This window comes from Solanum stenotomum, chromosome 5, assembly GCF_019186545.1.
Source record: "Solanum stenotomum isolate F172 chromosome 5, ASM1918654v1, whole genome shotgun sequence".
Lineage (NCBI taxonomy): Eukaryota > Viridiplantae > Streptophyta > Magnoliopsida > Solanales > Solanaceae > Solanum > Solanum stenotomum.
In genome coordinates, this window is record NC_064286.1 from 52,919,245 (window position 1) to 52,944,011 (window position 24,767).

At 33.6% G+C, this 24,767-nt stretch overlaps 1 protein-coding gene across 4 annotated transcripts; it reads right to left on the reverse strand.

Moving 5' to 3' along the window:
- Positions 1-1,326: 1,326 nt before the first annotated feature.
- Positions 1,327-23,444, reverse strand: LOC125865531 (ATP-dependent zinc metalloprotease FTSH 10, mitochondrial-like). Of its 4 annotated transcripts, XM_049545729.1 has the most exons (9): positions 23,201-23,417; positions 22,851-23,097; positions 22,690-22,764; positions 19,037-19,167; positions 16,659-17,144; positions 15,759-16,526; positions 13,057-13,284; positions 1,738-2,264; positions 1,327-1,458 (listed from the first exon to the last, which is right to left on the reverse strand). In XM_049545729.1, the coding sequence occupies exons 1-9, from the start codon at positions 23,243-23,245 to the stop codon at positions 1,452-1,454; spliced, it is 2,514 nt and encodes an 837-aa protein (XP_049401686.1). In that variant the 5' UTR covers positions 23,246-23,417; the 3' UTR covers positions 1,327-1,451. The 4 variants fall into 4 exon arrangements, with proteins under 4 accessions (XP_049401686.1, XP_049401685.1, XP_049401688.1 ...); XM_049545728.1 differs by lacking the exons at positions 13,057-13,284; positions 15,759-16,526; positions 16,659-17,144 and adding exons at positions 3,063-3,290; positions 3,434-4,201; positions 4,322-4,768 and having other exon boundaries at positions 1,327-2,264; positions 23,201-23,444; XM_049545730.1 differs by lacking the exons at positions 1,327-1,458; positions 1,738-2,264 and adding an exon at positions 9,533-10,191 and having other exon boundaries at positions 23,201-23,406.
- Between the last annotated feature and the right edge of the window lie 1,323 nt (positions 23,445-24,767).

The window sequence follows — 24,767 nt, forward strand, 5'->3', positions numbered from 1 at the left end:
GTACTTATTTAATAACAAGGGTCAAATAGACACAAAAGCAAAATTATGTCTTGATTTTCTAAATTGGACAAGTATTGTTGAACAATTATGTTTAGTATAGTGGATAATTATTGTTGGACGAAGAGAATATATTAATATGATGGAAATAGAATTTTACACTCTGTTTAGATCATTGTTACCCATTGTTTCATAATGTATTGTATTGTATTGTATTGTACTCTATTGTATGGTAGATACAATGTTTGGCTAGACTGTATTGTTTGTTGTTGTTTAATAACATTTTTATTGTTTGATTTGACTGTATCGTATTGTATTGTAATTTATAAATTTACTAAAATATCATTAATTATTCTAGGGTAGGAGGTTTGACTAGAATTAAATAATATAAGGTAAAGGGTAAAATAGTATTATGAAATATTATGTAAAGATATAATTGGAAAAAGAAATTAAGTAACAATGGAAACACACCATATTGGTTGTTCCATAAAATGGGGTTTTCATTGTTACGTAACAACGGAATATAACAATACAATACAATACATTTTAGGTAACAATCAAAACAAACCGTGTAGGTATAGTAACGATACAATACAATATAATGGATAACAGTGATCCAAACAGAGTGTTAAAGTATTGGCCAAAATTCATATAAATTTAATTTTGGATAAACAAAACGCAATAAATAAAAGTGAAATTTGGGAGGTTACATTTCAATACTAAAACTCATTTATGTTTGAGAAGTGTACGTGATACTTACATCATATAACTATTAAGTTGTTGATATTAGGTACGTCATTTATTTTATTATTTTAAGTGTTTGTTTAGAGGCATTGTAACCATAAGTGAAAATACCAATCATTCATGACGTTTATTCATATTCTTATCCTTCCTCAGTTCACATGGAAGAGAGAAACCACTCCTCAAGCCAAGGACGGGTGCCAAAGAGAAGATGTGCACGCTGGTAGAAAGCAACTGATTGAGATTTTAAGTTTCATTTGAATAAACGGTAGACCAAGTCAATCTCAATTAAAAATGAGAATGTATAGCAATTACGAATCTGAACATATTCTTTCACATTACCTTTTTTGCTTGCTTCCTTTAACAACAATACATACCCATTACCCAATATAGTCCCACAAGTAGAGTCTGGTGTGGATAGAGTCATGTAGAGAGCTTGTTTCCGATAGATCCTCGGCTCAAAGCAAAAGAACAACATTTTTGAAGACATAAGCATTAGCAGGATAGTAAGAAATAGAGGCATACGAGACAAGTAGTAATAGAAAACTAAGAGTGATCAGACGTACAAAAATAGTAAAATAATAAAAATATCGAAAATAATACTAATATTACTGGTAATTTATACCGTTGCTGTTCTTCATTGTCATTTACAAAACATGACCCATAATTATACTGAGACAATCCCCTTGTTGCAATTCCTAGCTCCACCACTGTTAACACCTTATAAATAAGATTTTCACTAATCAGAAAAGGAATTTAGAAACTTGATATAGGAAAACTAGTCATTTAAGCTTGAATTAGAAACTAAAAGCTGCAGCTTTGCATCTAAAATTAAAGTTCCAAACTGATTTTTGAACTTGATAGGCATGCTTTGTACTTCATATATTACGTTTATACTATCATTTTGTTCATATAATATTTTTCTTCGTTGCACCTTTCTTTACTAGAACCCATCCTTTAATTGCACATTTCCGCTTTACGCTTAAAGCCCCAACATACCTTGTGCCTTTCTCTGCTATTTCCTGCGCTTTATTGCCTTTGACAACACTGACTGGGACAATCTTCGGTTCAACAGGTGATGATCTATCATCTTGTGTGGTTTTTCCGTCAGTGCTATCTTTAGTTTCTCCGTTTTCTTCTTCGAATCCTTGCTTGAATCTGTAATAGTTTGTGGGCTCACTACTCTCGAACGGGCGTTCACCCAATATCTGGACCATATCTTCTTGATGAAGGACCTCCTTTTCTAGTAGCAATTCTGCAATCTGAGCTACATGTTCTCTGTGTTCCTCTATAAGTTGTAAAGTACGATCATATGCCTTGGCTACCCATTTTCTAACTTCATTGTCAATAAGTGCTGCAGTCTTGCTACTGTAGGGCTTTGATGTCTCGAGTGCATCTTCTCTTTGCGGAAAAGAAAGAAGACCAACTTTGTCACTGAAGCCGTAGACTGCTACCTGGGCATATGTCATCTTGGTCACTTTCTCCAAATCATCTTGAGCTCCGGTTGAAATTTTTCCTATCAAAATCTACTCAGAATTAAGTACTAGTTAATATCCATATGAACATTAAGAAAATATGAATTAGTGAAAAATAGAAGGATGGAGGTAGAAAGTTTGGAAAAAGAACAGGTAAGGATTTAAAGAGACTGCATTTTCATTAAGGTACGTAGTTACTAAATTTTGTGCAACAATGAAGTATAATAAGTGAAGTTGCTTTTTAGGTTATTCATTCTATAAAAATCCAGAGTCGTCGTATGAAGGCCTACTACTTCATCGAGCAACTTTTCGTTGAGGTCGAAAAGCAGAGAACGGAATATGACCAAACTCATTCGGAATTATTTACTATGTATGCATTTAGGCATGTTATTCTGTAAAAGTTGGAGGCATGACACAGTCTTCTTAAATACACACAGAAAATTACTCATTACTATTATGACAGCAAAAAGGTACCTAAAATGACATGCTGCAAACAACTTTGATGCCTATGAAATATTCTTGAAGAACCACAACACAAGTAATTCATGTTACAAGGGATTCACCTTCTAGAGGCTAACTATTTCTCTAAGTGTGGACAGAGCAGATAATAAGAAAATGGTGATTTCCTAAAGAGCATGTCACAGGAGTCATTCTTGAAGTATGATGCAAGGATCATCCAAGACCATATAAGGAGACAACGACCTATTTTTTCAACCAATGGGGGAAACTCTAACAGTCTTTGGTAGAAATGGTTTGCATATGCATACAGATGATGAGATTTTCCAAAAGATTAACTAATAATGCTGTAGGGAAAACATGTGAAAGCTAGGAGACAGTTGATAAATTTACCTGCTCAGCAGCTCGGCCACCAAGAGTCATACATGTCATATCAAATAGCTGCTCCTTGGTCATTAAATGATTTTCACTGCTAACATATTGAGCAAATCCTAGTGCTGCTGTACCACGAGGAATAATTGTCACTTTAAGTAATGGTTCTGCATATTCCAAGAACCAGCCAGCAACAGCATGGCCAGATTCATGATAGGCAATTGTCCTCCTTTCCATCTTGCTTATGACCTGTAGAAAGCATAAAGGTAGTTTGAATTCGTAAATTATATCATACAAACATAAAGTTTTTTGCCATTTGCAAGTTCATAACAGATCCTACTGGACTGCAATTTATAACAGCATCTCAAGAAAAAAGTGAGGAGATTGGATACCTTGTTCTTCTTCTCTAGACCACCCATCACCCTGTCTATTGCTGCCTCAAAATGTTGCATTTTGATTTTGGTACTCTCGCTCCTAGCAGCAACCAAAGCAGATTCATTACAAACATTTGCAATATCTGCTCCAACAAATCCTGGTGTTAGAGCCGCAAGCCTCTGTGAATAGAATGCTGCTTCTTGATCAATTTTCAAATTGTTCAAATAGATTCTGAAAATCTGTTCACGACCTCTTATGTCTGGTTTGTCAATGGTAATATGGCGATCAAATCGACCAGGCCTTAACAACGCTTTGTCTAATATATCAAGTCTATTTGTGCCAGCAAGCACAACTACACCAGATGTGGTTGCAAATCCATCCATTTCTACAAGCAGTTGATTTAAAGTTCTTTCACGTTCATCAGTTGCTCCAGAAGAGTGTCCCCTCCCTCTTGCACCGCCAATTGCATCAATCTCATCTATGAAAATAATACTAGGTGCACATCGTCTTGCCTCCCGAAATAAGCTCCTAACTCTACCTGGTCCAATACCAACAAACATCTCCAAAAAATCTGAACCAGAGATAGAGAGAAAAGGTACACCAAACTCTCCTGCTGTAGCTTTAGCTAAGAGTGTCTTTCCAGTCCCGGGAGGACCCACTAGAAGAGCACCCTTAGGAATTTTGGCTCCTAACTCCTCGTATTTCTTGGGATTCTGAAGGAAGTGGACAAACTCCATGATTTCCTGCTTAGCCTCGTCACATCCAGCCACATCCTTGAAGAAGACCTGTCCAATAAAAGTGCCAACTGACTTTAATTTCCAACTAATCATGAAATAAAACTGATTCTCAGTGAAAAGAATGTTGGTTATTTTAAAGCTGCACCAATAATGGAACTGAATTCTCACCTTGTTCTTTGCATTTTTGTCCATCTTCATGAAATGCAGTTTACCAATACCAAATATTCCCCTAACACCTCCCCAATCCATATAATAAAGGATAGCTAGAGGCAATACCATTACACCAAACTTCACCATTTCTGGCAACCAATCCAACTCATTAACATATACCACAGGGACATAATTGCGAGGGTCTATTCCAGAGGCTTCTTGTGCTTCCTTAAGCTTCTGCTCAAATAACACAACACTCCCAATGTTGAAATAATATTTGTGGTGGCTCAGGTTTCTACTACCATTTGTACAACTTATAGGACCTTGAACTGTGTCATCACAAGTTTGATTATTATCAGGTGAAGAATTCTTTATATAAACTGTGGCTACTTCTTTGTTAGCAACAACAATTCGATCAACATGACCAGGTTCAAGTAGCTTGTTTTTGAACTCTTGGAAGCTAATCTGCGAATTCACATAAAAAGAGGTATCCATGTCAAAGAGAAAATACAACTATCTGATGAGAATAAGACAAACACTCCCCCCTCCAAGAAAATAGAATCCTGCCAAGTCACCAGTCACGACTAAAAAGATTTAACATATACAGAATTGTGTTGCTTCTTTAATTTCATAGCTACACTGTAAAACCTTGAGTAGTAGTTCTTCATCAATATAATCCACATTAATATATTATTACTGTTATAGATATTAATATAACCAATTAGATTAAGAAGAATATGTTTCAACTTGGCAAGCTAAAACTGAGATGAAATTGTCACGTAATTGAATGAAATAGCATGAGCACCAAAGCTTCTTTATATGGCATTTGATTTAAGTTCTAGTTTTGAAAACAACTAAATGAAGTTGACTTCATCTCAAAGACCAACTCAAAACCGATTCTTCAAAACCAAACTAAAAATTTCATCCATGAAAGTTTCCAAATTAAACACATTGATATCAGAAATATTACGATCAACTTATATTGAACTCACGCTCCTCAAGGCACTAAACTCATCCTACCATAAAAGAAAAAGGAGCTGTAACAATGAGAATTAAAAACTGTACAACAAACTGTTGGTTAAGGACTAACCTCCTCCGAATCAAGATGGTTCAGGAGTAATATTGACGACAGAACAGAACCAATAAACAGAATCAATAGTATATAGTGATGTTGCTTCATGAAGTTCTTTATTGATGAAGGTTGCCACATGAAGGTTCTCTTAAAGGTTTCCTTGTTCACTTGCACTTCGCTCTGCCAAAGATTAAACCAAAGAAACAAAAATTCACCATAACAAGCTAAAAGGGAACAAAACATTAAAAGAATAATCTGGAGAAACAGGAATTAGAGCAGCAAGCGACGAAGGGCTGATCATGTCAAGTAATGTTACTTATCACTTATTCCACACATTAAGGTTTTCACACTAGGAATTTTAATATGTTGTTCTGATTAGTATACAAGCACTTTTACACCATTGTTAAGACATACTATTAAAATCTACTGCTTACTACTTTTTCAGTTCAGAAACTCTTAGAAGAAACACAATAGCAGAAAATTAGAATACTCAACATATCCCTGTTCTTGTAATTTCCTTTGTCTGCTTTCTACACCACACAAGAAAAGCACACTCAAATTCCGCCCAACCTTTCGATTTCCATCACCATTTACAGATAAAGTATCTTTGTCTTGGAATAGCATAAATCATTTAGATCTCTACAACCCAACTCTCTCCCACTTTGTAGATTTCATAATCATTCATGGATAGGTATCCTCATCTTCGTAATATTCCAAAATAGTATAAATGATTTAGATCTCTATTACTATCTCTAGAAAGTTTCTTACTGGTTTTGCACAAAGTTTTATAATCAATTTCCTATATAAAGTACATCTACACATTTCCTTTTGATAAGTAAAGAATATCTTGATTCTAGACGTTATCTCTAATAATACAAAGTTTATGTAAATATGAGCATATATAATGATATCGAATTCAAAAAATTTATATATTCTATTGAACAAACTTCAGAATAAAACTGATATAATTCCTACAATTAACATATCCAAGAAAAGTTTTGTTAGATCACTTCAAATCATTTTACTCCATCATATGTTCTCTAATATCAAATATAACTGATCAGTGACAATCAAACCGGAATTAGGGGCTAATTCCTCAAGTGGTCATCTAACCGGGGGCGGAGCCAGCATATTGTTAGGGGTTCATCCGAACACCCTTCGGCGGAAATTACTACTATTTATACATGGTTAAGATTATTTTTTTATGTATATATTGTAGATGTCAAACCCTCATCGATTAGTTCGTGTGCTTACTTCTTCAGATTTTGAACCCCTTATTAAAAATCCTAACTCCACCACTACATCCAACTGAATGATTTTTCAACAGAAGTTCGAAAACTAATTTTTATCACTTTGAAACTATTAAACTTATGATTGGTCACTCAAAAATATAAATTTAGCTAAAATACCAATGTGGCTTTCCAAGTTACTAACAAATAGAGCAAGACAATTAACCAGTTCATTTTATAAAATAAAAAAAACAACATTTTTTCCCAAACCCTGAAATACATTTGGCTCTAGAAAATGCCAAATCTAAAAGATACTGTTGTCCAATGAGATTATTGATGATCGTGCCTTAAAGGTTCATTATTATCCACATACTCCATCTCTGTTTCAGCAAATTACAGCAAAACCCGCTAATTTTGGTTCAAACTCTATATTTGTATTTAAAAATCAATACACATAGTACATATAACCTAATAAGCTGATAAAAAATTCAGAAACCATAAACTCAAAATTCTAGAGCCGCCTCTGAATTTGAATTTACAACACGCAGACAAGATGATGGTTAAGCTTAAAGATTAAGGTCATAAATTTCATCAAATGCTAAAAAATTTAGTGTATTATAGTATTTTTAAAACCTAGTCTGATATTCACCATTATTATCAGAGAGTTTGATGAACTTACCTGTAATTGTTTGCAGAAATAACAATATGGGATGGCTTGGTGGGGGAAGAAAGACCTATATGTTGTTTAGAGGAATTAAAGGGAAATTTAAACAAATATCTTGGTCAACATAAAATATTATGTTAATATTATTATATGTAATATAACATTAAAAATTATTTTGTGGGTTGTTCTTTTACTTTTTTTCAAAGAGGTGGGTCAGTGTTTTGTCTTTAGTTGTTGTGATGGCATTTTAGCAAGTATGATTTATGTGATAATATTCTTTATTATTAATAATACTTTTAAAAAGTAATATATTGTTATACTTAAAAATAATTATATTTTATATTTCTCATTTACTATTGTTAATGAGAAGTCTGATTAAATTTAGATTCGCGCCGAAAAGTTTACATTGGGAGGGTAAAGTGCTCCCTAACAAAGGTAACTTTGTATCCAAGGGGGCTCAAATCCGAGACCTCGTGATTAAGAATTGTGTTAATGAGAAGCTTGATGCTTATTTGACGAAGCTTCTGCAACACTAAATACATATATTTTTAAAAAGTTAAATTAAATATTCAAAATAATTTTTAAAATTGATTCGTCAAACATGAATTACTTTTTATCGAAAGTACTTTTGAAACAAAAAAATATTTCTCAAAATAAGTTGATTTTAGAAATACTATCCATCAACCTAGTAATCACACTCATATTATGATATCTTTGAGATCACAATATAGTCATAATCACGCAAACATTATGATGTATTTATGACTCAAGTCTTAAAATAAGTTGATTTTAGAAATACTATCTATCAGTCTAGTAATCACACTCATATCTTTGAGATCACAATATAGTCATAATCACACAAACATTATGATGTATTTATGACTCAAGTCTTAAAATAAGTTGATTTTAGAAGTTAAGTCAGACAAATTAATAGTCATACAAATATTATGATATCTTTAAGACGCAAGTTTCAAAGGACGTAACATATTTATGATTATAAGTCTTAAAAGTTTTTATTTTTTTTAAGCTTCATGTCATTTTAAACTATACTTCCTCGGTCTCATATTATTTATTTACGTTATTAAAAATAAATGTCTCAAATTATTTGTCAATTTACAAAATAAGGCCAAAATTAATTAATTTTTTGAAAGTGGAGACATTATAAAATTCCAAAACAAATGTTCTATTATTATTCTTGGTATTGATGGATAAGTTGCAAGAAATATGCCTTACTGAGATACTGTCTTCCAGCTCAATTGTGTAGCAAATGCCATCAGTATTTTCCTCAAATGTTATGTACAGTTGGTGACTTTATTACCAACTTTGAATTGTGACATGGATAATTTTAATTACTATAGTAGGATATTTGTCATTTGTTTTAGATTATCAATTGTGTTATTAATTACTAAATAGTATTATTTGTAATTGTCTAGTAAATGATTTACTTGTACAAGGGTCCTTCACACAAATATCTTTATTTTAAGGCGGTGTTTAATTTTTATCCTTTAAATTTATAGTCTTTAATTTTTTTCTTTCAACACTTAACAAAAGATAATTAAGAACATTCCAGACATTGAAAGAACAAACAACTTTTGAAAATAAGTTTATATTTCTGTATCATAATATCTCACAAGTTTTGTCATAAAAAAACATAAAAAGTTAATCTTTACTGAAGTAACTAAGAATTTTTTGACTTCATAAGTTTATATGGTAGTTTTATAATATCCCACGTTTTATGTTATATGTTAGGAGGGCATAATATATTTTCAAAAAAAGGAGACTTGCTTATATATTCCATTAGTTACCGAAAAAAAATTATGCCCCAAAAAGCATAACTTCAATTTCTGGATAGTACAATAAATTCTGAAAAATACTACATAACTTATATTCCATAACTTAATTCCTACATAATTTATATATCAAATGAGACAAAAGTTATCGAAAATCATGTGGAGTGAATTAGAATTGAATAGATAAGAATACACTGATTCACAAATTTCATTAAACGAATAATCATGGTAAAAACTAAAGACCATCAAATTTGAAAAAACATCAAGTACGATCATGAGATGATAGAATGTACGCAAATCTGGTTACTACCTCATTAAAGTACTGAGGTTGTTTCCAAAAAGATCCGTGGCTCAAATATTAATTACATTGTTGATAGTAACCGCATAATTTTGTTTTACTTCAAGACTATGACAAAGAAAAAGAGAAACTTCTTGCAACTTCAGTTAAAATTCGAATGTCATTAGGAACCTAAATAAGTTCACAACAATCTTTTTTCCTTTTTTTATTTTCCTTTTTGTAATAAATGGTTCTTTGGGGTACAAAAATTAGTAAAAACCATGTTTGTGTTATTAATATCATGACTAATGATTTTTACAACAATCTAAAATTGAACGTTAATACCAGAAACTCGCTACCCTGCATTCTCAGTTAAAAACCACAACTATACTGGGACAATCTCCGGTTCAACAGGCGATGATGATCCATCATCTTGTGCGGTTTTTGCCTCAGCGCCATCTTTGTTCTCTTCTTCGAATCCTTGCTTGAACCTGTCATAGTTTGTGGGCTCAACACTCACGAATGGGCGTTCACCCAATACCTGGATCAGATCTTCTTGGTGGAGGACTTCCTTTTCAAGCAGCATTTCTGCAATCTGAGCCACATGTTCTTTGTGTTCCTCTACGAGTTGTACTGTATGGTCATATGCCTTGGCTACCCATTCTCTAACTTCAGTGTCGATAATTGCTGCTGTCTTGCTACCGTAAGGCTTTGCCTCAAATGAATCTTCTCTTTGTGGAAACGAAAGGAGACCAACCTTGTCACTGAAACCATATACTGCTACCTGGGCATAAGTCATCTTGGTGACTTTCTCTAAATCATTTTGAGCTCCAGTCGAGATCTTCCCAATCAATACCTACTCAAAAAATAATCATATGAAGATAGTAAAAATCTAATCCACTAGTTAAAAGAACAGCAAAGGCAAAGCTGCTTTTGAACATTTATTATAGATACGCTGCCTTTTCAATAAGGTAGTGACTAAATTTTGGCCATAAAACAGAGTATCACGGGCAGAGTTCCTAAGCAAAAGGTATTTGTTCCATACGAATCCAGTCATCAACAAGATCTAGCACTTCATTGAGCTGCTTTTTTAATGGGGTTGAAAGGTAGTATATTGGGTAGGGACCAACCCCACTATGGATTACTTAGGATGCACACACTCGGACCATCAAGACATTTTGCTCTGTAGAAGTTGGTAGACGACTAGAAAACCAACCATTCACATTATGATGGTTCCATTGTGTGACTTAGATGCCTAGAAATAGGCAAGCAGAATCATAACACCCTAGTAATGCAAGTCATGATGGATTCACCATCAAGAAGCCAACCATTTTTCTAGAAGGTGTGGAAGCAAAGCAGATTATTAGAAAGTGGTGTTATCCAGACGTCTCAAAAAGAAGAAGTGCCATGAGCCATTCGAAGTTTAGAAACAAGTTAAATAAGTTCAAATGATCTTCAACTCTGTAACTCAAAACCTTCTGCCCCTTACAAAGCACAAGTTTTAGATTACAGAATACCAGCAAATTTGAAGGGGACATATTTCTGCAGAGCATAAAAGAAATTCTACACATGCGCCAAAGAAGTAGGGATGGCACTCAAGGACAATGAAGCATTAACCAAAAGTTCAAACCGGTTTTGCATTTTCCTAGTTTACAGCGTGCCCTACCTGGTCCCATTAAATCTTTTTTTTTTATTGCTGCTCCATTTGATAGTTCTTCTTTCAGTTTTAACAATGACTAGATTAGCATTTTCCTAGTTTACAGCATGCACTGTCCTGGTCCCATTTAATCTTTTTTTTTGTTTGTAAACTTTTCTTTCCAGGTTACAGTGTTGCTCTATTTGATAGTTTATAACTTTTTGCAATTTTAACAAAGTTCAGAAAACAAAAATCAATGTTACCAGAGAATTCAGGAAAATTCCAACACAAATTTAATTTAATATAAGTATTATAATAGTATGACTGAGAAAAGCAGAACTTATAAGTTACAAATAATGATCCTTGATTACTAAATCATGTCCCCACCAGGAACTAACTAATAGAATAAAGAGAGAACAAAAAAAGGAGTTCAAGAATTCAAGTATTAAGTTATTATCTCTCATTTTAAAACCAACAAAGAAAATAACAATGGTCATGTAAAAACACCATTTTCACGAAAAAGGTAAAAGAAAATATATGATATAACTAGAAAATAACGGAAGCAAGCAGTAGCCATGGTAAAAATAAAAAAGTAGATATTAGTTGGTGAAGTAGATTCGCCTTTTGATCAATCAAAATCCTTTCCCAAACTGTACAAGCTTTTTCTTCCAAAGCATACAAATCTCTTAGGTCTCATCCTCCCGTACCCGTCGCTGCCCGGCCTCCCTCTGTCCCATTATATGTGATGGTGTTTGGCTATGCATGAAGTTAAAGAAAGACGGACCATTGAAACTTGTGGTCTAAAAGACTAAAGCAAGTCATTAGACAATGTTTGGCTATAAATCCTCTTATTATTAAGGGTAGGGCTGTTCATGGTTATGGTTAAAAAACCAAACCGAACAGCAATCCGAATCAAACCGATTAAAAAAACCGATATTTGGTTGGGTTTGATTAGGTTTGGTTTTAAATTTTGAAAACCGATATTATTTGGTTTGGCTTTACTTAAAAAAACCGCAAAAATAACCAAACTGAACCGATAAATTAGATATATAAATTTTATAATTATTTAAATATTATTCATAAATAAAATATAAATATTTTGTTAAATTTTATTTTACTTTAAGTCTTTAATTTTACAATTTTCTCAAGCCCAACTATAACAATCCTAAGTCCAAGTCCATCAAAATCCATTTTAGTCTTTACCTACCCTACTTCACATAAAATAATCATACTTTCCCTTAATTAAAACACTTTGTTCGTGTAATGATAACTCTAGTATTGCTTATTGAACCGACAATAGCTTTTCTCTGGATTGTTCATGTGCTAGGTGTTTGTGTCTATCGACGCAAGTCCTCAAAAAAATTACTATTACTTTCAAATCGAATAAACCAGAAAAATTGAACCAAACCGACAATAACCAAACCGACGGTTATTTTTTTCGTTTCGTTTGGTTTGATTTTAGAAATTTAAAAAACTGACTAGATTGATTTGATTTTGATTTTAATCAATAATCGATCCAAACCGAACCACGAACACCCCTAATTAAGGGTATAATTAGAAGTTTAAAGTTTAATCATTTCTAGATATAAAAAAGGTGTCAATTATTTTTGGCATTGGCCGGAAGGATAGTGTGCCACGTAAAATGGGATAGAGGAGATACTGTTTTTGTTGTTTTCTTTATTTTCTCTCTTCAAGGGTTTCAAGTTTTTAACAACATACCCAATATAGTCCAACAAAGTGGGGTCTGGAGTTTCAAGTTTTTGATTGTTCAAAAATAAAGCTAGAGTCTGTAACGAGCCTACCCTTGCCTTGCGTGCACTATAGCTCAAAATTTTGGTGGAAATGCCCCATCCTGCCATGTTTAAAAGCCCATCTACCTCGTCCCGGTAAACCTCCCCCTCCCCCCCGGTCCCTACAAGAAGTGGCTTCAAGATATCAAATTTGCTTTAGATCTGGGGGCTTAAGAGTGCTTTGCATGAATGGTTTCGTACATGCATCAAATGTGGTTTACTATTGTTTTCAATGAATTAAGTCTTCATGCCAATAGGGAAAACATATGAAAGCAAAGAGAGTTGATAATTTTACCTGCTCAGCAGCTCGGCCACCAAGAGTCATGCATGTCATATCAAACAGTTGTTCTTTAGTCATTAAAAGGTTCTCACTAGGAACATACTGAGCAAATCCAAGGGCTGCTGTACCACGGGGAACAATTGTCACTTTAAGCAATGGCTCTGCATGTTCCAAGAACCAACCAGTAACAGCATGCCCAGCTTCGTGATAGGCAACTGTCCGCCTTTCCAGCTTACTTATGACCTGGCGAAACCACAAATTATATTATTACATATACAACAGATCCAGCGTGATCTCACAAGTGGGGTCTGGAGAGGGTAGTGTACGCAGACCTTACCCCTACCTCGTACTAGTAGAGAGACTGTTTCCTAAAGACCCTAGGCTCAAATGCAGCAAATCAAAATTATTACGAATTAGTTGACGTGAAGGAAACACGTCAACTAATAAGGAAAGCAGTACAAAACATGCAGAAAATTCAGGAAAAAAGAGCAGTAACAACAGCAAAATATTCGTTCCATTAGCAAGTCCTTACTAAAATTTAAAGATTGCCGGCCAGCAATTTTCAAAAGCATCTCAAGAAATGTCGATCCAAAGCATACATCACTCAGGTCGACATTCACCAAAGTTCCCTTTTTATATTAAGTAAAAAGAAAAGACACTGAAGCAAAAGGAAAGAAAAAGAATCATCTAATGTCATCAACAAGTAGGTAAAAAGGTGTCGAAGCAAAGAATATCATGCGTGAAACCCACTGTCTGCTTATGCCACTGGTGATGAACTCACTATGGCTATTGTCATACTCATTTTTCCTTACTGCATACGCAGCTGAACCCCAGTCTTTATTTGTCAAATCCCAACCCCTTTATTAGTAACCCAAGTAAAGGCCAACATTTTCAGAGGGGTGGGCTGGGGTAGGAGACAAACAGAAGGTTAACAATAACCAGGGACCATACCACACAAAGTACCTCTTAGAGTCCTTGGGTCTAGCATCAAATGACAAAAGGCTCAATTAATATAGACAAGATTTCAAACTCAATTGGCTCCAAAACACTATCCATGTTGGAAATTAATCTGATGTGGCTGTAAACTTGGGCAAAAAAATATTTTGTCACCAAAATAGAAGAACAACAAAAAAAACCGAGAAAACAATTTTGAATAAAAATGAAAGGCTGGAAAAATGAAAAGGTCCATTTTAAACAAAAGAAACTCTTCACTCTCGTTTCTTTTCTTCAGATAAGTTTGTCTAACAATTAGAAGATTTTAGGGTTTCCTCTTCAACATTTTTTTTTATAACGGTGGCGTCCAGGCCAGCTTACGAGCGCCTCGACAAATTCCACAGACCGGGTAAGTCTATCCACCAAGGCTTGAATAGATGGGAGAAATCAACTAATGTTGGTTTGCCTCTGTTGGGAACTGAACTGAATCTGAGACCTCATGGTTCTCAACCCACACCCCTTCACTGACCATTGGACCACACCCTTAGGTGCCTCCTTCAACATTTCTTCTTGAGATTTCCAATAATTATTCTCGGGCGAGTTGTGCATCAGTGAGAGGGTTCATATTCTGGGTTTTGAGGGTTGTATTAATGGTTAATTTCCGGTCAGTTGTGGGAAATCTCCCTTAAAAACAACTTGGATATCTGGTGTCTATTTTTGATGTTTATTTCTGGCGGATGTTAAGTTTTTATGCACTTTGGTGACTGTTTTGTTGAAGGAGATTGTGGATGTAGTTGTAAAAGCACTTTGATGGCAAATTACCAGTCCAGTTTAAACCTTCAATTGGTCTGTTTCTAGTCAATTTTTCTGGGTTAGAATTTAGCCCGTTTCTAACCAACTTTTCTTGGGTTTATTAGGCTATTTCCAGCCGATATTCTGAGTTTAGGCTGCAATTGTTCAGTTTCCAAAGACTAGCACAAATTATATACACACAACAAAACTAAGAAATGTTATCTAGAAAAAGAAAGAGACCAAAAAAATGAAGAGGACCACTTTCTCTGCCAGGTGGCAGAGGCACTTCAGGGAGGTCGAGAATATCGAAATGCCAGGTTCAGAGGTGAGTTAGGACTAAAATTAGTTCCAGTAAGCACTGAAAAAAACGGTGACATGTTTAGGGGTATCCCTAGGTATTTTGCCAAATTTTAAAGTATCCTATCTTGTGCCACAGTGGTTTACCCCAAGCCTCCAGGAGACTGTTCACCAACCTCGCAATGCTCTTCTCATTACAGAAAGAAATCAAAAGTGTGATTGAATTACAGTACAAATCCTAATATGAAGTAGTAAAAATATTTTATTCACACTAATCATAAAACAAAAGAGAACTTTACTTATTAAAAATTGAGGCAATTTATCTAAGTTCAGATGGTGGAACATTGTATCAACATCCCAATTGCTCCCCAAGAAAATAAAGCAAACCTCTCCTACGAATACACTCATCTAAGCAAACCTCTCCTACAAATACACTCATCTAAGCAAACCTCTACTAAGCAGTAGATTTATAATGCTCCAGTACCTATGGATATTGGACCAATGCACTTTCAAGGATAAGTTCAATGAATCCTATCATTATCATAATAACAAATGGCTTCCACAACCAAGATGCAGAAAAAGATGAACAGAACATCATAGAAAATGCTGCTGGTGTAACGCTGCAACTATGTTGTTATGGAAACATGGGATAGAAAAGTAGATAGTGGAGGGGGGAAAGTGAGAAGATCCAATACCTTGTTCTTCTTCTCTAAACCACCAATCACCCTGTCTATCGCCGACTCAAAATGTTGCATGGTAATTATTGTACTCTCATTCCTAGCAGCTATTAGAGCAGCTTCATTACAAACATTTGCAATGTCTGCTCCAGCAAATCCTGGTGTTAGAGCAGCAAGTCTCTGTGAATAGAATGCTGCCTCGTGGTCAAGTTTCAATTTGTTGAGATAGATTCTGAAAATTTGTTCACGGCCTTTGATGTCTGGTTTATCAATGGTAATCTGGCGATCAAATCGACCAGGCCTTAACAAGGCTTTGTCTAATATATCAGGTCTATTTGTGCCAGCAAGTACAACTACACCAGATGTGGTTGCAAATCCATCCATTTCTACAAGCAGTTGATTTAAAGTACTTTCACGTTCATCATTTCCTCCAGCAAAGCCTCCCCGCCCTCTTGCTCGACCAATAGCATCAATCTCATCAATGAAAATTATACTAGGTGCAGATTGTCTTGCCTCCTGAAATAAGCTCCTAACTCTAGCTGGTCCAACACCAACAAACATCTCCATAAATTCTGACCCAGAAATCGAGAGAAAAGGTACACCAGATTCTCCTGCTGTAGCTTTAGCTAGAAGTGTCTTTCCGGTCCCAGGAGGACCCACTAGCAGAGCACCCTTAGGAATTTTGGCTCCCAACTGCTCGTATTTCTTGGGGTTCTTAAGAAAGTGGACGAATTCCATAATTTCTTGCTTAGCCTCGTCACATCCAGCCACATCCTTGAAGAAAACCTGTATCAAGAAAGTGCCAATAACTTTCTAAGAAACTAATCAAGAAATATCATGGCATGTATCATTTTAAATTTTCTATTTCAACATACTGGTACTCTTGAAACTGCAGGAATAATATAAAGCGATTCGCACCTTATTCTTCGCATTTTTATCCGTCTTGGTGAAATTCGCTTTGCCAATATTAAATATTCCACGACCACCTTTCCCGCCAGAGCCTCCCACTCCTATGCCACCCTGCACTCTTCGTCCCATAAAATAAAGGACAGCTAGAATCAATATTGTTGGACCAAACCTCATCAGTTCTTGGAACCAATTCATTTCATTAACATATAACACAGGAACATAATTGTGAGGGTCTATTCCCAAGGTTTCTTGTGCTTCCTCAAGCTTCTCTTCAAATGACTCAACACTCCCAATGTTAAAATAGTATTTGTAGTAGCCCACGTTTCTTTTACCATCCGTACCACTCGTAGGACCTTGAATAGTGTCATCATCTGTTTGACTAATACCAGGTGCAGAACTCCTCACATAAACTTTGGCCACAGATTTGTTAGTAACAACAATTCGATCAACAAGACCAGGTTCAAGTAGATTGTTTTTGAATTCTTGGAAGCTAATCTGAAATTATACATAAAGCGTTAATAACCATGATAAGCTAAGAAAGATACAGAAGACAACCAACTAATGAAGATACGATAGAATTGCCACCCCTAGAAAATAAAAACCTGCTTAGTCACCAGACATCACCGAAAATATTTAATATACACAGAAGTCGCACTGCTTCAATAATTTCAAAGCCACACTAAAAGACATTCTTCATCAACCACTTCAATTTTTACTTATTTTTATTGTTGTTAAAAATGTCAAGATAATCATTTTGAGTGAGGCAATATATAACCAATATGCAAGGACTTCAGGTGGGATGAAATAGAGTCGGTACTCAGGTTACGTTTCTCACTTTTGTATGTTGCTTTAACAAGTATATAATCTTCTATCCACTGGAGTCATCACTAAACTTGTTGATGAGTTATTTCAGACTAAGTAAAAAGTTATAATGGAATGCAGCTGAGGTTAATTTGCTTATGTATTTCACTAATCGAATTCAATTAAATCATGCACTAATTCTTATTCTGGATGGATTTGTTTCTCTTCTTAGGTTTATGCTCTACTAAAGCAAATAGCGCTCCATCTGGATTTGCATGTACAGGACAAAAAGGTAGTAATGTCTGAATAAAAAACATTGGAATGAAAAAAACATGAAATTGTCCATGAACCAGTGCACGGTATAAGAACATAAATCTTTCAGTGATCAATCGGACCATGTAAATGACAGGCTCAAGTAATCCTATACCAATATACTACAAGTTATTCTATTTACTCATGCAGGTCGTCTTGGAGGGGGCCGGGAGAGAAGAAGTAACAGTTGCAGACCAGAAGAACAATTTTATATGAGAAGACTGTAACTCCATAGTAGAATTTTTTTCATAAATATCAAGTTATGCTAATTCAAATTTCTTATTGGGTTCATGGTGGATCTGCAATAAAGCAGCATCTCCATTGATCTCTAACAAGCTGAGGGAACCTTTTTCTCATTCATGGTTTTTGTGAAACCTTATGTGGAGTTCGGATTTTGTTTCTTCATGTTTGTTTCTCAAAAAACATTTATCAGGAGAAGCTTTTGAAAAAACAACTTTTAGAAAACAACTGTGTTTGAAATGTTTCTGGGGCAAATAGTTGTTCAGAAAACAATGAAAAACACCTGAAATCTGTTTGGTTCTTAGAAAACTTTCTGGCTTTATACAAAATCAATTTTTTTAACAACCCAAACAATATTATTATTTAAAATGTTATTTGAGATAAAAAAAAATCCAATCAAATGCCATCCAAACCCAAAAAAATGCAAGTGATACCTTCCACAAACACTAATGCTGAATAGTAAAATTCATCACTTTGGTCCCCCTCAAAAATAAGTAGTATTAACTTTTGGACAGCTAAATCATTAAATCTTTCTTTTAATGAGAATTTTTGGGTAGCTATATCAACCAATCTTTTTTAAATGGCATTAGGTTTTTAAAAAGTTACCGGACAACATTCCAAAAATAAAAACTAACACGTGTTTAGAAAGAAACAAAATCAAAGCAAATTATTTTGGTTTTGGAAACATCAGAAAATTGCATTTCGAACACCGATCCCAAAATCCATTCTTCTAAACCAACTCACAATTTCTGTCTGGAAATTCCAATACCAACTCTCTAAAATTAATTCCTACCTTGATCACCCACTATCCTAGAATCCTCTGTTACTACTAGAGTTAATTGTTCTCTCATTTCCCCTTCTTGTGAAAAGGCAACCCATGATTACAAAGAGTTGGTCCTAACATAGCTATCAACACAATAGCAATCAAGTTCACATTGAACTCACACTTCATAAGGCACTAAACTCATCCTCCCAGGAAGGGACTGAAACAGTGAAAACTCAAAATGTAGATGTAAATGTCGATTAAGACTAACCTCCTTCTGCTCACGAGGAGAAAAAAGTGTCGATGACAGAATAAACCCAATAAATAGCAAGGGTGTGAGAATATTTTGATATTGCTTCATGAAGTTCTCCTGAGGGTTTCCTTGCTCACCTGTACTTTCCTCTGCCCAAAAAGAAACCAAAAAATAGTTTTTCACCAAAGCCAGGCCAAAAGGGAACACAACATGAAACAAGAAAAGAACGTGGAGGTCTGCTATCAATAGTTACTTATCACTTGTTTCATACTCTATTATACAGAATGCAATGATATTACAGTTTTTAAACTTATATTAAGTGTATACTCTTGACCAACTAGAACCTCAGTACCAGAAACTTCCTTACACAAAGATTGCCTTCACATAAAGAGCCTGTTTGGACTGGCTTGTGGCTTCTTCTTTTTTCTTATCATTTTAGCCTAATTATAAGCTCTTAAAAACACTTAAAATAAGACAATCCAAACAGGCTCAAAGTCAACTGAATATCTTCGTGTCCACTGGAAGTGTTTAATTAGAGATCTTCAGTTCAACTATGCAAAATTAAGAGAACATACTGTCCCTTGATTTAAAATTTGAGTGTGCAAACTAATATTTAACCTAAACAAATATTTATTTTATTAATTTAACGAAAAATGGTCAAACAAGTGTACCTAACCTATTGGATATGTTTTATCACTACCCTTCGTTAACCTATTGGACCATAAGTATCCACCGTTATCTTGTGGTTCAAATATACTCCTGAACAATTAAAAAGGTACAAATAAGCCCTTTGAAGTAAAGGTGGAAACCAATCATGGTATAATTGGACTTTCTTAATTGCTTATGGATATATTTGAACCATTTCAGTTGTTCAGAGCATGCTTCAAATTATTTCATTTGCTGCAAAAAAAAAAGAAATTGATGAAGTAATAAGAAATTTCATTGCAGCAAAATCTGTATATTGTATGTCATTTGTATACTTTATCCACTTTGCATAAGACGCAACCGCTGAAAAGTATAAAGTATAAGCTAATAAAATAATATTAGCATATCATGTATAATCTAGTTTTTCCCGATTCCAGTGTGCTTACCAACTTGTTATAACTTGGACTATGCTTAGCTCTTTTCTCTAAACTAATTTTCCAACTATAGTATTCTTATTCATTGCTTCCCTTGTTAATTTATTCTTCATTAGCTTCAAATTGTAGGAGTTAAGTCAAAACAATCCTAAAAGCAACAGTTAATGCATTCCATTTATTGTACAGGGTTCAATGGTCGAACTGTGTACCCTGCAAGTTGAAGGTACTGTGGTGATCTCGTAGTTCCTAAGAGGTTGTGTTAGTACCCTTTTAGTCTACCAACAGTTTTATGCATGGAAATTAAATCAGTAGCTATTAATTATGTTTTTCTATTTTCTCTGTAATAGGTCCGCTGTAACCGTGTTTTCCCTTTAGCTGTTTTCTGTGTAGTAGTTATTAGCAGTAAGGAAGTTATTTCCTTGTTATTAGGTGGGTGGTTAATCACCAATGTTGTATTTAAGTTATTTGAATTCAATGGAAAAATAAGCAGAAAATTAGCCAAGTTTTTTAGTACTTCAAATTCAAGAGATCGCAGGTTCTCTCTTAACGAACCAACACCATAGGTAGAAAAAAGAAAACTTCAGATTTTATCTTTGCAGCATCCCATAACTAGATCCATAACCGGGGACCATAACAGGTTGAGATGATGGTGTGTCGCATTATGCTTGAAGGGTTGAAAGATTTATAACATATATGCACGCAATTGTGACAAAAGTTTCAGTTGATTAAATCCATTTAGTCTATCATTGTATCCTAGATCTTGGTGCTTTAATCTTACTAGAGCAATTTTCTTTTAGAGAGACATGATATGCTAATATTGTTTTTATAGCTTATACTCCTTGATATTTTAAAAGAGTTATGTCTTATGCCAAGTAGATAAAGTATACAAATTTAGCAGCAAATGAATGGCTTCTGCCATTAGTGCTAGGAGTATATTTGGACCTTTCTAAAAGCCGCTGCCAACCTTTTAAAAGACATTTGATTTATCAGGTCATTGACTAAAATTTTATGATTGCAATAGATCTTTTGACACAAATAAAGGGAAGAGAAATTATGAGTGGTCCAAACTTAAGTTCTGGAAAAGATTTGTGTTAGGATACTGAGAAAAACTATTCGCAGATAAGGAGGAAAGAATGAAAAACAACGAAAAAAAAAGAAAAGGAAACTCACACGATATCATATTTAATCAGATTATCAATGATGTAGATTAGATCATTTATTTTCCGGAAGTAAATTTTGGAGCTAACCCTGATTAATTTCTAGATGATATTTAACTGCAAGCTTTTAAAAGATTGTTTATTTGACATACAACCAACTAGGCTATAAAATATCTACTCGCGACATGTCTAACTCTATGACTAGAGGTATCCACTTACTGCTCACTGTTCCTTTCACGGTTTAGTAATTTATGCCACGTCAAGAAGTGGTATATACAAAAGTATCATTAAATTTCTCTTCTCAACAGCAATAACAAATACAATCCTATCTCTCCGTAAATAGAGGATTATCTGTGAAACCCTCTTAGATTACATAAATCTGTGTTTTTAAAAGCGCTAAGCACGGAAGAGAGTACCATAACAATCAAGAGCAAAAAGATCCATGTGGTTTAAAGCTAGTGAAGTTCAGTGCATGCCTCTTTGAAATGAAGCACAAAATTAGCAGAAAACTAAAAATTCCAAATACATATGATTTAGTTTTGAAGAGAGAACTATAACATTCAAAATGACGTTGAAAAAATAACTTCGGCATCCAATATACAATAGTGTTCATATCAATCCAATTCCTTAAAGTTGAGATTAAAATAACCAACAGGATGCTATTATTTGAAGTCCTCGCTTCTCAAAGCGCATGACTTCACCCATGAAGTGATAACTTTTTGATTCACATCACTTCAACCAATGGCATTTACTAACACTGACATAAATATATCAGACATTTTGCACTGTCAAATTAAGCCCAGTAGACAGTTTTAAAGTGAGAATTGCTGTTGAAGACATCCAATTCCCAGTACAATCTTAGACTCATAGCGAAGTGTGTAATCTTAACCTCCAAGAAACTTTACCATAAACTTCCATACACAAAGCTTAACTTAACACTAAGAAGGTTTCAATCCATGAACTGCGTAGGCAGTGTACAGTCTGTAAAGACAATGAACCACACAAGGCATACTGCGGAATATCTATGTCTACTTCTACACATTCAACTTAAGCAAGTAAGCCATATTCCCCTTGTTATTCCCATCTCTATGCGGAGTAGTATAAATGATTTGATCGCTATAATCCAACTCTATGATGTGCATTTCCATCATAGTTCATGGATAAGTATCCTCATCTTCCTAACATTTCAAATAGTAGAAATGATCTAGATCTCTAACTAAGTCATTAAAAGTTTTTCAGAAAGTTCTAACACTATGCTTCTAGTAATCTGAAAGTTATGGTTGATCATATGAACATACTTTATAAAAAGTAAACTCAGCTCAAACTGTCCCCTATATCTACAGATTCTAGTAAAGCCAATAACTTTTATCATAAATAATTTTACGTCATCCTATGTTACAGAACACCAAATGTAACCGATTAACACACTGCATACCTTTGCCCGATTCCGCCTTTTGATTGTTCCCTTTCGGGACTTCTTTCTTGTTCTTTGGGTAATAGTTCTCATAATCTACAAAATCAAAACACAACAATCAGAATCCATCACCATAATTCAAATCAACCAAAAACAAACACCGCGTAAATAATTATTCTCACTACTTTTCTTTGACCCTTGGCTGCAAAAAAACCTCCTGAGTCTCGGGTTTGTACAAAGTTTATCAATTTCAGACAAATACGCCCTTTGCAAAGCCGCCTTATTGACACCATGCTTTCCAGCTCCAATGGATGTTAAATAACTTCTCACAAAACCTAATCCGCCATTAAAGCGTGTAATGCACGCATTACTTGATGCTACTTCATCCAAAATCGCATACCTCACACCATGACCACCAAAAATCAATGCCTGTGCTCAATGAAAAAGAAAACCTATCATATCAACCCAAAAAAAAAACCAAAAAAATAAAAATCAAAAAAATAAACATTTGTATGAATAATACTCCGCTTACTTTATTGATCGTCGAGCGAGAGCGATTAATACGTGAAAGAATCATCTTATTGAGGATCCAAACATGAATTTCTGCAGAATTATCAAATCCCTAAAATTGATATGGAAAAGTTTTTTTTTTTCAAGCAATCAATTGAATTAATTTCAGATAGCTAAGTTTGAAAAGGATAAAAAGAAAATCAAAGAAGATCACAATAGCTAAAAAGAGGAAGTGGAACAACAAATTAGAGAAAACCGACTCGGACTCTATTACTTGGTCGATTATGGACCGGTCATTTATGGGCTTTGAGTTGCTTAGGGCCCCGTTTAAACATATTTATTAATTTGAAATTTATTTATTTATTTATTTTAGCTATAATTGATTTGAAATCATGTTTATTTGAGTTACAAATTTTGTTTGAAAATATAATTGAGATCTATTAAGCTGTATAATTTGTAAAAATTATTCAAACTTCTTCCATTCTTAAATAGTTTTGCCATACAAACTATCTATTCTTTTATAGTCATTTCATATTAGTACACATAAGTTATTCACATTGAATATGATTTTTTCTAATTTAAAATTATAGGTCATTTTATTTTATTTTGGATAAATATAAATTTATGATTTATGTTTTATATTTAAAAATAAAATAAAATCACAACTTGAAACTTGAAATTCTATTTTATTTTATTTTTTAGAATTTGAAATTCAAAATCATAATTTAATATTGAAATTAAACTTTTACTCCCCTATTATAAAATGAAATATTAATTTTAAATTAAAACTTCAAATTTGANAAAATTATAGGTCATTTTATTTTATTTTGGATAAATATAAATTTATGATTTATGTTTTATATTTAAAAATAAAATAAAATCACAACTTGAAACTTGAAATTCTATTTTATTTTATTTTTTAGAATTTGAAATTCAAAATCATAATTTAAAATTGAAATTAAACTTTACTCCCCTATTATAAAATGAAATATTAATTTTAAATTAGAACTTCAAATTTGAGCCTCACATCTATGACCAAATGCCTACTTTTATTTTATTATATGTTATAAACAAGACTTTACTTTTCATTTGTATGCTAACAAGATTGTGGTCAACCCTTACCTTCTTCTCCAAGCAAATGAAGAATCTTCCTTCAAATTATATATATATATATATATATATATATATATATATAAATATATCAAAAAATAATAAATAAATAAAAAAGGGCACATGCTAATAAAGGGAAAAGAAAATGAAAAATTGAAGATTTCTTCCTTTTTTTCATTTTTACTAGTTAAATGTATGTGCTTTAAACGTATATATTACATTAATAAATAATAAAAAGAAAATTATTGTATGTAGTACGTGTAATTTTTTAAGAGTAATAAACATAAGTAGTAATTTGATAAAGGTAATAACTAATAAGTAATAATTAATCTACTATCACGAATTAACATTTCATGATCTTCTAGATGGTTGTATTAGCAAGTTAAGTAAATTGACAGAGAAAATACATAAATCGATTTTGTGATCATCTAACATATTGTCTCAATGTTATATGCAGCTAAAGTTTTATTGCAATGGCA